Raw genomic sequence first — 17862 nt, forward strand, 5'->3', positions numbered from 1 at the left:
TGTGATTCATAGTCTGTAGTATGAACCGTAGACAGTCTCATGTAGTGTTTGAGCTTCTATCAGCAAACATCCTAGCACAAACATTAGCTTTCCAACCGGGAGGAAGTGATTCAGAGAACTCTTGACTGTCTGAGACAAAGCTTCCTTTCAGGTGTCCATAGTCTTGAAGCCTCACCCACACAGATAGGTGTCTGTGTCAGTATCATTACCTGGAGGTGAAAGCTCTTTCCTGGCAGACAGTCACCTTTAATCACCTGGTGGTGGGTTTGTCTTTTTCCCCTTTAGCAGGACGCTTCAGAGCACCAAAGTAACATCAGCACTTCATACAGTAGCAGTATCCTGAGTTTAGAGGCGCATGACACAAGACGCCCCCCTTACACCCTCCAGGACTGCAACAGGGGCCCCAGCCATTCCCACCTCTACTGGGGCCCCCAGGTGTTTAGCCCCCCCTCCAACCTCTCCACCTATGGGCAGGAGAGTGACTCAGACTCTCCTCTCAGCAGTGTGGGAGACTGTTCGTTAGCCCTAGCAGGGCTCAGGGGCAGTGTCAGTCAGGAGGACCGATGCTACGCAGGTCCCTTCTGCAAAGACTTCTGCAAAGACGTGGAAAGAGATGTCAGGGAGAAGGAGGGAGAAGTCTCAGAGACTGACACCAACGAGGGCCTGATCTTCAATAAGGTAACTTTCAAGACTGCAGTAGTTGTCGATAAATGCGGTTGTTTACTTGTGGCTTTTTCTGATTCCTCCTTATTAACTCAGCCAATTGTTCCCTCTTATTTCCTATTAGTATATTCAGCCTGTGAATTATGAGTACAGGGAGGGGAAGGACTACAGCCTCTGCAAGTCTATCAACACAGGGTCATACGGGGAAGTGCACAGTGTGCAAGACAACAGAACACACTTTAGATTTGGCGCCAAAAAGGTACAACAGCACTTACACTCTATGTGTTTACATTATCTGTGTGTTATCTCTCACTATTGATAACTATTGAACTCTCTTCTCCCTCTCCTTCCTCCCAGATTCTCCTGAAGAGTTTTAGTAGTGAGGAAGTGGGTACGTGGAGTGCCCTGAAGTCTCCTCGCGTGGTGGAACTCTTCGGAGTGATCAGAGAGGGGCCCTACGTCGTCCTCTTCATGGACCTCAAAGCTGGTGAGCTATACACTATACTGTACCTCGATCTCAGGCAGTGACCTAGACGCTAGTTATGTGCTGGCCAGCTGTTTGTTCACCCTCACCCACCTGCAATAGCTAATAACCCATCCGCAACCACAAGACTATATGTGATAAAGTGACAATCTGAGGCCTGCACCTGACCCGCTATAAAATAGAAAAATGCTGTAGGCTACAGTCAAAGACGATGATTTTTGACAAGGGGTGCAGATTTTCTCCTGATTTTAGATATGTTTCAGCTTATAATTTCCGACATTTTGGTAGACTATTTGTTAGTCAACTATAATTAGATACATGCAGCTTCTCTTCTGTCATTATATGTTGCCCTCAAAGACTAAATTAACCCCTGCTCACCAGATTGTCATAAATCAATAGAATGAATGCTTTAATCTAGTTGACATCGGTAGAGTTTTTCTCTGTCATCTTCTTTCGTGGAGCAAAAACGTTTAGAGACCAAAAAATAATTTAAAGGAGAACGATTTTCTGTGCTAAATTTCCAAATGACATCAGTTTGACTGGGTGTAAGGAAATAGAAAGCTGTGAAAACAACCCAACATGTTTTTGATAAGATTTCAGTTTGGCTTGGATGCATATTTTACGTGGTTGAAATACTATCAGCATTTATGATGCTGATAAAGATAGATACCATCTGTAGAGGTACTAACTGAGCATTTGCATTCTCTCAAGATGCTGAAAGAAAGAAATCCTATTTCTCCACTCCTGTTCCTGAGTCAGAATTTTGCCTACATTTGGTGTATCATTTTACTGCAAGAAATCCTTAATTTTGCAGGAGTTAATATTAAGGCTATGTGAGGTTATAGACCTAGAGTCAGTGTCCAGATTTCAGTTTCCATTAAACCCATCAGAACAGTAGGCTACAGTTCCCTTGAACTTCCCTATTTGAAGTCCTCTTTATGCACTAATGCATGATAGCATAAAATAATTAAAGAACAACCTCAATGTAGCCTATAGATATAGATTGCGCAGGAATTATACATTTATGGATTTTTTACATGTATTGTTTCTCATTATTCAACCCGCCCGCCCACTACCCACCCGCCCTTCATCCACACAATATTTAATGACCCTAAACCCGTCCGGGTTATGAGTCAACCAGGGTATCACTACTAGACACCTCTGTTAAGAGTTTCTCGAAGGATGCCTCAAATCACAGCTATGATTTTGAGGTGATTTTCCATCACCCACTGACCCCTCCTGCCCTCTTCTCTATTATCTGCTTCTAGGCTCTGTGGGTCAGCTTATTAAAGAGAGGGGTCGGCTACCTGAGGACCTGGCCCTACACTACCACTGTCAGGTCCTTGAGGCGCTGGAACACCTGCTGAAGAGACGAGTGCTGCATCTGGACATAAAGGGTAGGCCGAGACCTGAGATAATGAAAATGGCTGACTTATGAACAAAACCACAGCAACTGAATGCCTGGGCACGTACACTGACTCTTACTAGGCATTTTCAAACTAGGTTTGATTATGGCAGATATTAAAACAGTAACTACAAGACTTGTCTAATCAAATCAAATTGAGTTATATAGCCCTTCTTACATCAGCTGACAGCTGATATCTCAAAGTGCTGTACAGAAACCCAGCCTAAAACCCCAAACAGCAAGCAATGCAGGTGTAGAAGCACGGTGGCTAGAAAAAACTCCCTAGAAAGGCAGGAACCTAGGAAGAAACCTAGAGAGGAACCAGGCTCTGAGGGGTGGCCAGTCCTCTTCTGACTGTGCCGGGTGGAGATTATAATAGAACATGGCCAAGATGTTCAAATGTTCATAAATGACCAGCATGGTCAAATAATAATAATCACAGGGGTTGTCGAGGGTGCAGCAAGTCAGCACCTCAGGAGTAAATGTCAGTTGGCTTTTCATAGCCGATCATTAAGAGTATCTCTACCACTCCTGCTGTCTCTAGAGAGTTGAAAACAGCAGGTCTGGAACAGATAGCACATTCGATGAACAGGTCAGGGTTCCATAGCCGCAGGCAGTTGACATGTAAAGAGGAATAGAAGAAGCAGATGTTCAGGATATTCATATTTTGATTCATATGTTGCCTTGGTGAGAGTAAGTTGTTTCTCGGCTGTTTTTGCAGTTGTTATGTGGAACACAAGAGTCGCAGATTGTGTCTTGATCTCCAGCACCTGTGTTGTGAAACCAGAGCACCACAGGCTGAGAACGCGCCAAGCCGGGAATTTCCCACAGCGTGACTCACCGCTGCTCTTTAGAGGGCGCATGCGCTCGCCAGCCAGAGAGAGGGAGAGACAGAACTAGAGGAAGAGAGAGAGCGACAGAGCAAAGGATAGACAGTTGGAACCACATGGCTCAGTGCTCAGATGCCACCTGGTGTCAGATATGCCAAACCACAGGCACAGATACAACAGGGAGGTTTTGCCAAGTCACCTGCTGCCTGTCTATTATGCTATAAGCCCCAGATTCATTCCTTCCCCAACAGCTGTTTCTTAATAGCCAACATGACTTGGATTTGACTCTTTTTTTCCCCTCCTGGTTACCAGAACCTTGCCCCGCCTGCATAGCTACAGTGCTGCTAAATATGGCTGTCTCATCCCAGAATTATAGAACAACAATAACCAAATCCAGTATATACCCATAGATTAACGTGTGTGTGTGTGTGTGTGTGTGTGTTGCAGCGGACAATGTGTTGCTGTCAGAGGATGGGAGGGACACTTTTCTGTGTGACTTTGGACAATCGGAGAGAATGGACATCGGTGGACAGAGCCTAAGTGCATCCCAAGGAGGTAGCAAAATATGAACTCAAGCCCCCACTAGACGAAAAAGGGGGATACACCTAAAACAATAAAGTGTTTGACCTGGTTGTCATGTCTGAATGTATACTCTGTGTATGTGCGTGGAAGCAGATCTGAAGGGGACAGAGACACACATGGCCCCGGAGATTGTGAAAGGGGAAACCTGCCGCGGAGCCAAAGCAGACGTGTGGAGCAGCTGCTGCATGTTACTGCACATGCTTAATGGCTGCCAGCCCTGGACACGATACTACTCCCGCCCACTGTACTTCAAGGTATCCTTCAACACAACAACACCCTGTCTTCATACTTGACGTCTGACACATACAGTGCCTTGCGAAAGTATTCGGCCCCCTTGAACTTTGCGACCTTTTGCCACATTTCAGGCTTCAAACATAAAGATATAAAACTGTATTTTTTTGTGAAGAATCAACAACAAGTGGGACACAATCATGAAGTGGAACGACATTTATTGGATATTTCAAACTTTTTTAACAAATCAAAAACTGAAAAATTGGGCGTGCAAAATTATTCAGCCCCCTTAAGTTAATACTTTGTAGCGCCACCTTTTGCTGCGATTACAGCTGTAAGTCGCTTGGGGTATGTCTCTATCAGTTTTGCACATCGAGAGACTGAAGTTTTTTCCAATTCCTCCTTGCAAAACAGCTCGAGCTCAGTGAGGTCGATGGAGAGCATTTGTGAACAGCAGTTTTCAGTTCTTTCCACAGATTCTCGATTGGATTCAGGTCTGGACTTTGACTTGGCCATTCTAACACCTGGATATGTTTATTTTTGAACCATTCCATTGTAGATTTTGCTTTATGTTTTGGATCATTGTCTTGTTGGAAGACAAAACTCCGTCCCAGTCTCAGGTCTTTTGCAGACTCCATCAGGTTTTCTTCCAGAATGGTCCTGTATTTGGCTCCATCCATCTTCCCATCAATTTTAACCATCTTCCCTGTCCCTGCTGAAGAAAAGCAGGCCCAAACCATGATGCTGCCACCACCATGTTTGACAGTGGGGATGGTGTGTTCAGCTGTGTTGCTTTTACGCCAAACATAACGTTTTGCATTGTTGCCAAAAAGTTCAATTTTGGTTTCATCTGACCAGAGCACCTTCTTCCACATGTTTGGTGTGTCTCCCAGGTGGCTTGTGGCAAACTTTAAACAACACTTTTTATGGATATCTTTAAGAAATGGCTTTCTTCTTGCCACTCTTCCATAAAGGCCAGATTAGTGCAATATACGACTGATTGTTGTCCTATGGACAGAGTCTCCCACCTCAGCTGTAGATCTCTGCAGTTCATCCAGAGTGATCATGGGCCTCTTGGCTGCATCTCTGATCAGTCTTCTCCTTGTATGAGCTGAAAGTTTAGAGGGACGGCCAGGTCTTGGTAGATTTGCAGTGGTCTGATACTCCTTCCATTTCAATATTATCGCTTGCACAGTGCTCCTTGGGATGTTTAAAGCTTGGGAAATCTTTTTGTATCCAAATCCGGCTTTAAACTTCTTCACAACAGTATCTCGGACCTGGTGTGTTCCTTGTTCTTCATGATGCTCTCTGCGCTTTTAACGAACCTCTGAGACTATCACAGTGCAGGTGCATTTATACGGAGACTTGATTACACACAGGTGGATTGTATTTATCATCATTAGTCATTTAGGTCAACATTGGATCATTCAGAGATCCTCACCGAACTTCTGGAGAGAGTTTGCTGCACTGGAAGTAAAGGGGCTGAATAATTTTGCACGCCCAATTTTTCAGTTTTTGATTTGTTAAAAAAGTTTGAAATATCCAATAAATGTCGTTCCACTTCATGATTGTGTCCCACTTGTTGTTGATTCTTCACAAACAAATACAGTTTTATATCTTTATGTTTGAAGCCTGAAATGTGGCAAAAGGTCGCAAAGTTCAAGGGGGCCGAATTCTTTCGCAAGGCACTGTATGTAGCTTTTGATGTTTAAAAAAAAAAATTAGGCCTCCGATTGGATTGAATCTTCGTGTCGTGGATTGATTGTTCATGTGGCTATGGTTACAGATAGCCAATGAACCACCGCCTCTGAGGGAGATCCCGCCCGATTGCAGTCCCTTCACTGCTGATGTCATAAAGGTGGGACTACAGAAGGAGCCCACCAAGAGGGCCTCCGCCTCGGAGCTCAAGGGAAGAGCAGCCAGAGCTCTGAGAGAAGGTGAGGGTGTAGCACCGCCACTGTTTTTAGATCAGTCCTTAGATTTTATAACTGACTAACTAACCTACTGTGTGTCTTTAGTGGGAGGACTGAGCAGCCCCATTAGAGGGTCCTATAAGGAGCCCCTACAGATAGATGACAGCCCCAGCCAGTCTAGCCAGCCCTGGCCACCCTTTAGCAGAGACACCTGCTCTGAGGAGAGCCCTGAGCTATGGCTGGAATCCATGAACCCAGGGAGCAAGGAGCTGAACAATGATGAGGAGGAGGAAGGCAGTGAGGCAGACACAGAGGAGACAGCCTCACCTCGCTCTCTACTGACACAACTCCATGAATGGCAAAATCCCAAGATGACCGACGTCACCTCCAACGTGTCTGAGCTTGAACTGCGCAAGCTGGAGAGAGGTAAGGGTTGTTGAAACATTCTGTGTGTTTGCTGTCTGTCAGTCTGTGTATCTAAGTTCATTTTACTTGATGTTTATCTATGGGATGTATAATATGGGATTGGGATGTGTCTATATCAACTCAAGTCAACTCCTCTGTTCTTACCGCTCCTCATCTGCTTGTCTGCAGAGTTCTACCTGACCAGTCTGTCTCAGCTGCACTCAGCAGAAACCCAGGAGCAGCTACTGTCCTGCCTGAGCAGCAGTGACTGTTACTCCAACAGGGACTTATGGGACAGAAAGGTAACCCACCATATAAGCCTGCCTTACCTGACATGTTAGATAATATGAACAGCTGTAGAGTGTGTAATGTGTTTCTGTAGGTTGATATATGGGTCTCTCAGGTCACATTAATCAGCCCATTCACGGTTCTCCCTCTCTTTTCCCTGTCTCCCTCCTCTCCTAACTACAGGACTCTGGCCGTTGGTCCATCAGCCCAGGTGACGACCTCAGCTCCGGTGTGTTCTCCTACAACAGCCAACCGGATGGACAGATTCTCAGTATGGACTGGCTGGTTCACCAAAGCCACCTGTCTCCACCCCAATGCTTTGAGGGTGAGCGACATCTCTCGTTAGCTGACCCTAGAAGGTGCTACAGCTCAGGATGTTTAGATAAGAGGATCATGTCATATTGTTTCCCACTGGATAGGACCTCATTCCCATAGTGATATCACTCATGCTGAGAAAGCATGTGCAGTGCACTCATGTTGGCTGTTTCTCTGCACTGTGATTGGCTCAGGAGTTGACGTCTGCATCACGGGCGTAAATGGGCAAAGCATCCGGATACGAGAGAAACGCAGGGTGAAGGTGGGCCACATCGCCACAGGGATCAGTGACCAGGTGAGTGAGGACTAATGGTTGAGTTTTCAATATGCCTCCCCTGACAACAAGTCGTGCACAACCATATTTTCATTTTGATGCTCTTGTCCTTTTCACAGGCGACTACACACAGGCCTTCATTACACCACCTGTGTCTCTCTCTCCCCCCTAGATCTCTGAGAGGGTGTTCACCATGGAGACTCAGGAGCGGGAGCCAGTGGCCCATGATGAGGAGGTGCAGGACTCTGGCCTCCTGCTCCGCTGTGTCCCTGCTCCTGACTACTGCCAGGCCTGGAGATGGAGGGTCAAGGAGGGGGTGCTGGAGACTCGTGACTGAGCCATTAACTCCCCCCACTCATCGGTAGCAGTCTCAAGCATCAGGACTGTGAACTCGCTCTTGTACGCCTGTCTCAGTATATCCTGCTTTTTATCAAACTGTGTTATGTCTAATCCTTGTAAGAATCGTACCCTTTTTTAAAATGTTCTCCTAAAATGACTTACCCAAATCGAACTGCCTGTAGCTCGGGACCTGAAGCAAGGATATGCATATTCTGGATACCAATTGAAATTAAACACTTTCAAGTTTTTGGAAATGTGAAATTAATGTAGGAGAATATTAACAGCAGGGGTTCAAACTCTAGAACCCAGTTCTGACATTGGAGTATAAAAATGTATTTTTTCAAACAAAACTATGCTCAATTTTATCTCTGGGACCCTCATGACAAATCAGAGCAAGATTACTGAATGTAAGTACATTATTTACCTTCACAGGTGAATGTATGAAACCAGTTGCCATGATAAGTGTTTTGTTGTGCACTCAAACAATAGAATGATATTTTTTCACTGTAATATCTACTGTAAATGGACAGTGCAGTTAGATTAACAAGAATTTAAGCTTTCTGCACATAAGTGTTTGTCCTGGATAGTTGGATGTTACTTACGTTAGCGGGACACCAATCCCGTAGAGGATAAATGTCATGCATTTCATAAATGGATATCCCTGTATATTACAGGAGCACACACACACACACGTGTGGTGCTAGTATTCTCTTTAGAGAAAATGGTTCATGTGAATAAGCTACAACTGCCTTTTCTCAAAGGTATGGAAAGTCCAATACTGTAAACCTAGCATAATTTTATACACCAGAAACGACAGCCCTTTTCTAGATTTCGCTAGAGCACACCCAACAACAGCACTGAGCCAATGAGATGTTAACCTTACAGTAACATGGAATCATGTCATGAAATAAAAGCTGTACTCTGGAGTATTTCATATCCATTTGCTGATCAATAGGAAAGATTCAATCCAACTACTACTGGACACTGTTTAGATATGCTTCCAGTTGGGAATTAGGGTACAAGCAAGGCAGTAGTTTTAAATTAATCTCATTCACACCCCACAATCTTGTCACGCAATCCATAAAACATTTTATTTTATGTTCATATTACAACATACAAAAACAAACAAGTGTCACTGCAAAAAGATTGTTTTGGGGGACAAGAGTTTTACAAAAGATATGTGAAAAAAGGTGAATATCAAAGCAATTTATTGTAGAAAAGAAGAAAAAAGGACCAAGGCACTAACAACTTAAAAGAAATAAGAAAGTTTCCTTATTTGAACACATTAACAAGGTGTATAAAAAGAGCATTTGATTGAAGGATTATGGTATGGTCTGCTTTTAAATAGCCCACCATAGAATACAGTACTTTGAACACTATGCTGAGAGAGAGGTAAACATCTGTGAGAGAAGGACAGTGCTGTGTGTCTGCAGTAGAAATGCGCGCATGCACACACACGTACTTGGAACATCTGTTGATCCTATGATCACGCGTAAATAATCACAGACACACACCCCAAAATGCATACTCCAGCAAAGAGATACCATGAAGAGAGGGAGGGAGAATGATCAGATAGGAAAATGGATAGGAAAATGGAGAGACTCAATGGAAGAAAAGTGCAACAGAAATAAAGCACAGGAGGAAAGCATAGGAGTTTCTCATGGCTGACATGGGGGGGGTGTGCCATTAGACTTAAGCAACAAAATGTCATGCAGCGACTTGTTTGTTTGCAAGAAATAAAAAAATAAATTAATTAAAAGATGTGCCCTGGCCGAGTCTCTACACATCTCTTTCCATCCTTCTCTCCTGTGTGCGGTCAAGAGCTGCTCACATATTTCAGCGTAGGGAACAGAGGCAAGAAAAACCTTGAATCTGACTCAATCCTTTGCCATTGATGGATGGAGGGTGGGAAAGAGGAGTGGTCCAAACGTTGCTGCTTTTCCATCCCAAACTATTTTTCCTCACCTTTTCCTTCCCCCGAAAGTTCCCATTTACCCCCACATGTCTACCTCTACTACCCAGTTTCCCCCCCAGTCTTATGTCCCCCCCTCTTTGTCCTTTCTTCTCTTAGGCTCTCCTTCCCCTCACATCTTGCGGATGACCAGCACAGTAGTAAGAACTCCAGCGAGGAACACCCCCACGGTCTGCCAGGTGGGAGTGCCAAAGTAGGAACGAATTCCCTCCTAAGAATTAGGAAGAGACACCATTGTCTTCAACCATCACCACAATTTCAAAAAGACATCTGTAAAAAAACATGCCAATATGGGGAAAGCACATCTACAGATTCCTTACCCAGCCACCCTGATCCCTAATCCAGTTGATCACATGATCTCGCAGGTAGTCTGTAGCCCAGCTGATAATGGTTCTGATGATGTCGGGGACCTTGGTCAACAGAGCCTAAGGAGAGAAAGACGATGCAGTCTTATTGCACAACGAAGAAGCCAACTCATCCCAAAACGTGTAAATTGCAGTTCCATTCCAAGCGCTGCGGTTTACAAAAGTGACTCTATTCCGACTGAGATGAGCCCTGTTTCCTTTGTCTAACAGAGGACAAGAGAGCGCGAGAATGATTGAGAGAGAAAGGAGAGCTAAATAAAATACTACCACTCTCCACCCTCACCTTGATGACCAGCCGACAGGCAAAGTAGAAAAGTGCCACCACCCTGCCCCAGTTGAACTTTCCATCAGAGAAGATCTCACGGGCCACTCTCATAAAAACATCATGGCTGGGCTGGAGTGCAGTATCATTTAACATACTGAAGGGGAAAACAAGAGATGCTCTGAGTATTGTACAAACTACAGGGGTCAATTTAAGCAAAGAGCTGGAGTCCCTTTCTAAGTCCTTGATTTAAGATACCTTTGGAGTTGTGTATTGCCATCCAGCTCATCTCCAATCTGCTGAAGGCACAGGGCCAGTTTCTTGTGGTTGGGGTCACACAGCTCACTCCCGCCCAACTGGGTCCGTGACACTGACAACTGAGTACTGCTGTCAGCATGGCGAAGAACCCGCTCGTAGATGAAACTGCGAAGAGAGGGTCCCGGGTAAACAACTAGCTAGTATATTTTGATCCTTGTCTGATTAATCAGGCTGTAACAAACAATTAACTGGTACAGTGGGAAGAACAAGTATTTGATAACCTGCAAAATCGGCAGTGTTTCCTACTTACAAAGCATGTAGAGGTCTGTATTTTTTATCATAGGTACACTTCAACTGTGAGAGACGGAATTATAAAACAAAAATCCAGAAAATCACATTGTATGATTTTTAAGTAATTAATTTGCATTTTATTGCATGACATAAGTATTTGATACATCAGAAAAGCAGAACTTAATATTTGGTACAGAAACCTTTGTTTGCAATTACAGAGATCATACATTTCCTGTAGTTCTTGACCAGGTTTGCACACACTGCAGCAGGGATTTTGGCCCACTCCTCCACACAGACCTTCTCCAGATCCTTCAGGTTTCGGGGCTGTCGCTGGGAAATATGGACTTTCAGCTTCCTCCAAAGATTATCTATTGGGTTCAGGTCTGGAGACTGGCTAGGGCACTCCAGGACCTTGAGATGCTTCTTACGGAGCCACTTAGTTGCCCTGGCTCTGTGTTTTGGGTTGTTGTTATTCAGGAAGACCCAGCCACGACCCATCTTCAATGCTCTTACTAAGGGAAGGAGGTTGTTGGCCAAGATCTCGCGATACATGGCCCCATCCATCCTCCCCTCAATACGGTGCAGTCATCATGTCCCCTTTGCAGAAAAGCTTCCCCAAAGAATGATGTTTCCACCTCCATGCTTCACGGTTGGGATGGTGTTCTTGGGGTTGTACTCATCCTTCTTCTTCCTCCAAACAGGGCGAGTGGGGTTTAGACCAAAAAGCTCTATTTTTGTCTCATCAGCCCACATGACCTTCTCCCATTCCGTCTGGATCATCCAGATGGTCATTGGCAAACTTCAGACGGGCCTGGACATGCGCTGGCTTGAGCAGGGGGACCTTGCGTGCGCTGCAGGATTTTAATCCATGACGGCGTAGTGTGTTACTAATGGTTTTCTTTGAGACTGTGGTCCCAGCTCTCTTCAGGTCATTGACCAGGTCCTGCCATGTAGTTCTGGGCTGATCCCTCACCTTCCTCATGATCATTGATGCGCCACGAGGTGAGATCTTGCATGGAGCCCCAGACTGAGGGTGATTGACCATCATCTTGAACTTCCATTTTCTGATAATTGCACCAACAGTTGTTGCCTTTTCACCAAGCTGCTTGCCTATTGTCCTGTAGCCCATCCCAGTCTTGAGCAGGTCTCCAATTTTATCCCTGATGTCCTTACACAGCTCTCTGGTCTTGGCCATTGTGGAGAGGTTAGAGTCTGTTTGATTGAGTGTGTGGACAGGTGTCTTTTATACAGGTAACGAGTTCAAACAGGTGCAGTTAATACAGGTAATGAGTGGAGGACAGGAGGGCTTCTTAAAGAAAAACTAAGAGGTCTGTGAGAGCCGGAATTCTTACTGGTTGGTAGGTGATCAAATATTTATGACATGCAATAAATGCAAATTAATTACTTAAAACTCATACGTGATTTTTGTTTTAGATTCCGTCTCTCGCAGTTGAAGTGTACCTATGTCAGTAGAATGAAAATACACACCAGAACCATATACCTTGCAGATCTCTAAAAAGTCTGGTAAACAATATTTCCCTGTGGAAATGTTGTCTCAAATTTAGAGCGTCTGAAGGTCAAACCGCACAGACAACCGGTAATGCAAGTATCAATGAAAGTTGATTCAACATTCTGGCTTGTAAGGAACATTTACACGATTTGGCACTCCAATGTTTCAGGCTATATCTACCAATTAAATTGTGTATTACAGCCTGATTAAATCAGACAAATGTGAATAAAGATCTAATTCAAGAGTAAACATGAAGGTATACTCACTCTGTCAGTAATGTTCTTCCCAGTTCTAGTACCTGATCAGTTCCATTACCTGAGAACACAAAGCAGCACTGGAGTCAGTACTACCAGGACATAAACCAAGGGCAGGTAGAGGCAATTTAAGACAATGCCTATGTGTGGGTAGTCTGGCAAATACTGAATTCTTGAAGTCCTGACTGAGTCACGTGGGTAGCGTCACCCAGGTGTGGGTAGCGTCAGCCAGGTATGGGTGTCTGTCATATCGAAACTGGGCAGTCAAATATATTATGTAATGGGCTAAACATGTTTGAAATGTGACACAAAGATATTCTTGAACAAGTAGCTACTGAAGTATGCATGTCTCATGACCAGTTCAGTGTGACATTAATTCATGTAAAACAGTTAAAACACCAGCTGGCTCATTTTCAGAAGTTGACTTGTCAGCTGACATTAGTAACAGCTGGACTGGTCCAAGATGTACTGCAGTTAGGCTAGTTGTCTATGATGTTTCTAGAATGACAACAATTAAGTATGAAGTACAAAGACTCAGACTGCCACATCTGGCCCTCCCACCCCTACAGGAGGGCAGCTCCCACTCAGCCCAGTCCAAGCACTTCTGTGTCCTAGCACCCTAATGGTGGAACCAGCTTCTGAAAACCAGTGAAACCCTACCCCTTTAAAGAGTATCTTAAATAATCACACAGCCCCCCCCCCCCCCCCCCACTACTTTAGAGGGAAAAATGTACTTTCCTATGATTGTGATATGTGGTTGTCCCACCTTGCCATCTTAAAATAAGTACACTAACTGTAAATCATTCTGGATGAGCTCGTCTGCTAAATTACTAAAATGCTAATTAAACACAGCTAGCTAGCACTCAGACTAATCTGACTAATCAGTCTGTAATACACAATTAATTGGTATATACAGCCTGAAACAAATGCCTGCAAAATCATGTAAATGTTCCTTTCCAGAATGTTGAATAAACTTTAATTTAAACTTACTATACCGATTGTCTGTGTGGTTTGTCCTTCACCTGCTCGAGATTTGAGACAAAATATCTCCAGGAAAGTGTTGTTTAACAAACGTTTTAGAGAGCTGGTAGGAAGTTTACATACACCTTAGCCAAATACATTTAAACTCAGTTTTTCACAATTCCTGACATGTAATCCTAGATTAAAATTCAATCTCTTAGGTCAGTTAGGATCACCACTATATTTTAAGAATGTGAAACGTCAGAATAATAGTACAGAGAATGATGTATTTCAGTTTTTCTTTCTTTCATCACATTCCCAGTGAGTCACAAGTTTACATACACTCAATTAGTATTTGGTAGCATTGCTTTCAAATTGTTTAACTTGGGTGAAATGTTTTGGGTAGCCTTCCACAAGCTTCCCACAATAAGTAAAGTGAATTTTGTCCCATTCCTCCTGACAGAGCTGGTATAACAGAGTCAGGTTTGTAGGCCTCCTTGCTCACACACACTTTTTCAGTTCTGCCCACACATTTTCTATGGGATTGAGGTCAGGGCTTTGTGATGGCCACTCCAATACCTTGAATTTGTTGTCCTTAAGCCATTATGTCACAACTTTGGGAGTAGGCTTGTAAATTGTAAATTAGAACTTGTTCTCAACTTGCCTACCTAGTTAAATAAAGGTGAACAACAAAATAAATGCTTGGGGTCAATGTCAATTTGGAAGACCCATTTGCGACCAAGCTTTAACTTCCTGACTGATGGCTTGAGATGTTGCTTCAACATATCCACATCCTTTTCCTCTCTCATGATGCCATCTATTTTGGGAAGTGCACCAGTCCCTCCTGCAGCAAAGCACCCCCACACCAAGATGCTGCCACCCCCATGCTTCACGGTTGGGATGGTGTTCTTAAGCTTGCAAGCCTCCCCCTTTTTCCTCCAAACGTTATGATGTTCATTATGGCCAAACAGTTCTATTTTTGTTTCATCAAACCAGAAGACAAAATTACAATCTTTGTCCCCATGTGCGGTTGCAAACCATAGTCTGGCTTTTTTTAATGGCGGTTTTGGAGCAGTGGCTTCTTCCTTGCTGAGCGGACTTCCAGGTTATGTCAATACAGTACTGGTTTTACTGTGGAAAAATATACTTTTGTACCCGTTTCCTCCAGCATCTTCACAAGGTCCTTTGCTGTTGTTCTGAGATTGATTTGCACTTTTCACACCAAAGTACGTTCATCTCTAGGAGACAGAATGAGACGCCTTCCTGAACGGTATGACATCGGTGTGGTCCCATGGTGTTTATGCTTATGTACTATTGTTTGTACAGATAAACATGGTACCTTCAGAGGTGTTTGGAAATTGCTCCCAAAGCTGAACCAGACTTGTGGGGGTCTCCAATTGTTTTCTCTGAAGTCTTGGCTGATTTCTTTTGATTTTCCCATAATGCCAAACAAAGAGGCACTGAGTTTGAAAGTAGACCTTAAAATACATCCACGGGTACACCGCCAATTGAATCAAATGATGTCAATTAGCCTATCAGAAGCTTCTAAAGCCATGACATCATTATTTGGAATTTTCCAAGCTGTTTAAAGGCACAGTCAACTTAGTGTATGTAAACTTCTGACCCACTGGAATTGTGATACAGTGAATTAGAAGTGAAATAATCTGTCTGTAAACTATAGTTTGTTAACAAGAAATTTGTGGTGGTTGAAAAACAACTTTTAATGACTTCAACATAAGTGTATGTAAACTTCCGACTTCAACTGTATATGGTTCAGTACCAAGGTAAAGGTGGTTTTATATAGGATATTCGCTTTACTCGTCAATAGCTATTGAACCAAGCATTCCATGACAATTAAAATGTTCTAAATCAGATTTAGGATGGATAATAATCCAGAGCATTTTCTGTATGAATTTCAAATTCGGTTCAGATTACAATCTTCAAAAAGATGTAAGATTTACACACACAAAAGTTGTCGATTGCTCTCCATCCTCCCCTGATTAAGAATATAACGTTACAATACTCCATGTCATGGCATGCTTGGTTCGATAGCTATTGACGAGTGAAAACCGAATATCCAAAACAAATGTTTGGGCTGTATATGTAAATACCAATTAACTGTTTATCACATACAGGCTTACAAGCTAGCTTGATGAGAAAAGGAAACAAGTTAACTGTAACACTTTTCCCCCAGTTGAACAGCTAGAATACAATAATGTAGCTTTCCTAGGTAGCTAGCTTACCCAGTCATGTGTACGGGCATGTTTCAGAGATGGGATGGGTGTTATGTTAGCTCGTTGACTGGCTAGCTCGACGCGGCTAGGTCCAACCGACAACAAAAATCTATTATTTAACAAGTAAGCTAAATCGTGACAAATACTTTTCGTTCCGGCTCACGATAATTACGATATCAGTACCACGGTTCCGTTTCGATTGTGTTTATCATAGTCATGTCACTTACCTGAGTCGCCTCCTCCCGACAGCGCTGCCATCTTGTACTAAGATTACTTTGAGTCCGCGTCCTCCTGCAGTCATGTGACATATGTTTACAGTACCAGAGGAGTGGCTTCGTTTTGCTCGTTCACGAATTCCAGCTTGCAAGAGCACTATGTAGAAGGCCAATAATATTTATGAGTAGTCAATTTACAAAATACTTAAAATTACAGCAAGTTTAATTAGCAATGAATACAAATATTTTGACACAAATGGAATCCAACGTTCCGCTTCTGCCTTGCCCTTTCTTAAACGTCATATCCTGTCCTTTCTAAATTCTGTCCGTCACGCGCATGCTTAATTCTCTTTACGACTCGGCTGGCAAAGAGGGCGGACGCACAAGTACGTTCAGCAAAACAGCGTGGCGAAATGAATGTGCTTTTTTGATAGAAAAAAAGTATCATGGCGTACAATATATAGCCTCAGTTAAACGGAAAAGCATGCGATTGAAATTTCAAAGTAGACTGGGCCCTTAATTGTTTTATGGTTCCAGGACCGGTGCTGTGTGGAGCGCGTTGTCGGAGATCCAGCTAGGACGTTTGCTAACTTGGCCTTTACAGCATTGGGCGTATGCTTCATCTAGTTTATAATCAAAGTATACTGATTTATGGCAGAGTTAATAACTAAAACATGTCATTGCTAGATAAATGTATGCTCGAGAAGCACAGTCCTCTTCGAGCGGAAATCTGGTTTCCGGGATCAAATTCGACAACATCCGGTTAAATCGGAGCGCGCCGAATACAAAATCTTAGCATTAAACATTCATAAAAATACAAGTGCCTTACATCGTTTAAAAGACTTCTTGTTAATCCATCGTGTTGTCAGATTTCAAAAAGGCTTTACGGCAAAAGCATACCATGTGATTATTTTAGGACAGCGCCCCGCTTACAAAAGCATTAAACATTTTCCAACCAAGCAGAGGCGTCACTAAAGTCAGAAATGGCTTTAAAATAAATCACTTACCTTTTGAAGATGTTCCTCTTTTTGCAATCCCGAGGGTCCTAGCTACATAACAAATGGAACTTATGTTTGATAAAGTCCTTTATATCCCAATAAAGTGAGTTTAGTTGGTGCGCTTGATTCAATAAGCCACCTGTTTCTTTTGTTCAAAATGCATACAAATGAATCCCAAAGGTTACCAATAAACTTCGTCCAAACAGCGTTTCTAATCAATCCTCAGGTACCCTAATATGTAAATAAACGATACAATTTAAGACAGAATATTATGTTAATTACCGGAGATAGATAATGATGTGCACACCCTCACTGACGGGCGTGCCAAAATGGGAGCCACTTAGAAAAACTACAAATTCTAGCTAACTTTTTCAAAAAACAAGCCTGGAACTCTTTCTAAAGACTGACATCTACTGGAGGCCCTAGGAACTGCAATCTGGAAGGTATTCTTTTGATATTCCCATAGGCAGCCATTATGAGTGGTGAGCTCAAAAAAAATAAGATATTCCCAGATGGATTCTCCTTGGGTTTTTGCCTGCTATATCAGTTGTGTTATACTCAGACATTATTTTAACAGTTTTGGAAACGTCAGTGTTTTCTATCCAATTCTACCAATTATATGCATAATCCTAGCTTCTGGGCCTGAGTAACAGGCAGTTTACTTTGGGCACGACAGTCATCCGAAATACCAAATACTGCCACGGGCCCACAAGTTAAGGTACTGATAAAGCCTATAGCCCATAGGTTAGTTTTTACGCTAGATTGGCTGGCTGGCTAAACTCAGCTGTCTACTTTCTCAACTTGTGGATTCCAA

At 43.2% G+C, this 17862-nt stretch overlaps 2 protein-coding genes across 17 annotated transcripts in view; one reads left to right on the forward strand and one right to left on the reverse strand.

Moving 5' to 3' along the window:
* The window catches only part of LOC139364697 (mitogen-activated protein kinase kinase kinase 14-like), a 22456-nt gene extending 12490 nt beyond the window's left edge, over window positions 1–9966 (forward strand). For 5 of the 14 annotated variants that reach the window (XM_071101661.1, XM_071101667.1, XM_071101669.1 and 2 more), the window contains 12 exons: window positions 286–678; window positions 788–922; window positions 1021–1150; window positions 2416–2544; window positions 3830–3937; window positions 4055–4218; window positions 5982–6132; window positions 6214–6534; window positions 6703–6815; window positions 6985–7126; window positions 7311–7411; window positions 7563–8658. In XM_071101661.1, the coding sequence (XP_070957762.1) occupies window positions 286–678; window positions 788–922; window positions 1021–1150; window positions 2416–2544; window positions 3830–3937; window positions 4055–4218; window positions 5982–6132; window positions 6214–6534; window positions 6703–6815; window positions 6985–7126; window positions 7311–7411; window positions 7563–7727 (2052 nt within the window). In that variant the 3' untranslated portion in view covers window positions 7728–8658. Of the gene's footprint in view, window positions 1–285; window positions 679–787; window positions 923–1020; window positions 1151–2415; window positions 2545–3829; window positions 3938–4054; window positions 4219–5981; window positions 6133–6213; window positions 6535–6702; window positions 6816–6984; window positions 7127–7310; window positions 7412–7562; window positions 8659–9800 lie in introns of those variants that run through there. The other 9 variants (XM_071101670.1, XM_071101663.1, XM_071101672.1 and 6 more) reach the window with 5 other exon arrangements.
* LOC139364699 (apoptosis regulator BAX-like) lies at window positions 8794–17074 on the reverse strand. 3 transcript variants are annotated; one of them, XM_071101674.1, is made up of 6 exons: window positions 16063–16848; window positions 12654–12702; window positions 10587–10751; window positions 10350–10485; window positions 10022–10126; window positions 8794–9912 (listed from the first exon to the last, which is right to left on the reverse strand). In XM_071101674.1, exons 1-6 carry the CDS (start codon window positions 16091–16093, stop codon window positions 9814–9816), a joined length of 585 nt encoding a protein of 194 aa, XP_070957775.1. In that variant the 5' UTR covers window positions 16094–16848; the 3' UTR covers window positions 8794–9813. The 3 variants fall into 3 exon arrangements, with proteins under 3 accessions (XP_070957775.1, XP_070957778.1, XP_070957776.1); XM_071101677.1 differs by lacking the exon at window positions 16063–16848 and adding an exon at window positions 17058–17074 and having other exon boundaries at window positions 8796–9912; XM_071101675.1 differs by lacking the exon at window positions 16063–16848 and adding an exon at window positions 13632–13656 and having other exon boundaries at window positions 8796–9912.
* Between the last annotated feature and the right edge of the window lie 788 nt (window positions 17075–17862).

This window comes from Oncorhynchus clarkii, chromosome 13 (genome assembly GCF_045791955.1).
Source record: "Oncorhynchus clarkii lewisi isolate Uvic-CL-2024 chromosome 13, UVic_Ocla_1.0, whole genome shotgun sequence".
Taxonomy (NCBI): Eukaryota; Metazoa; Chordata; class Actinopteri; order Salmoniformes; family Salmonidae; genus Oncorhynchus; species Oncorhynchus clarkii.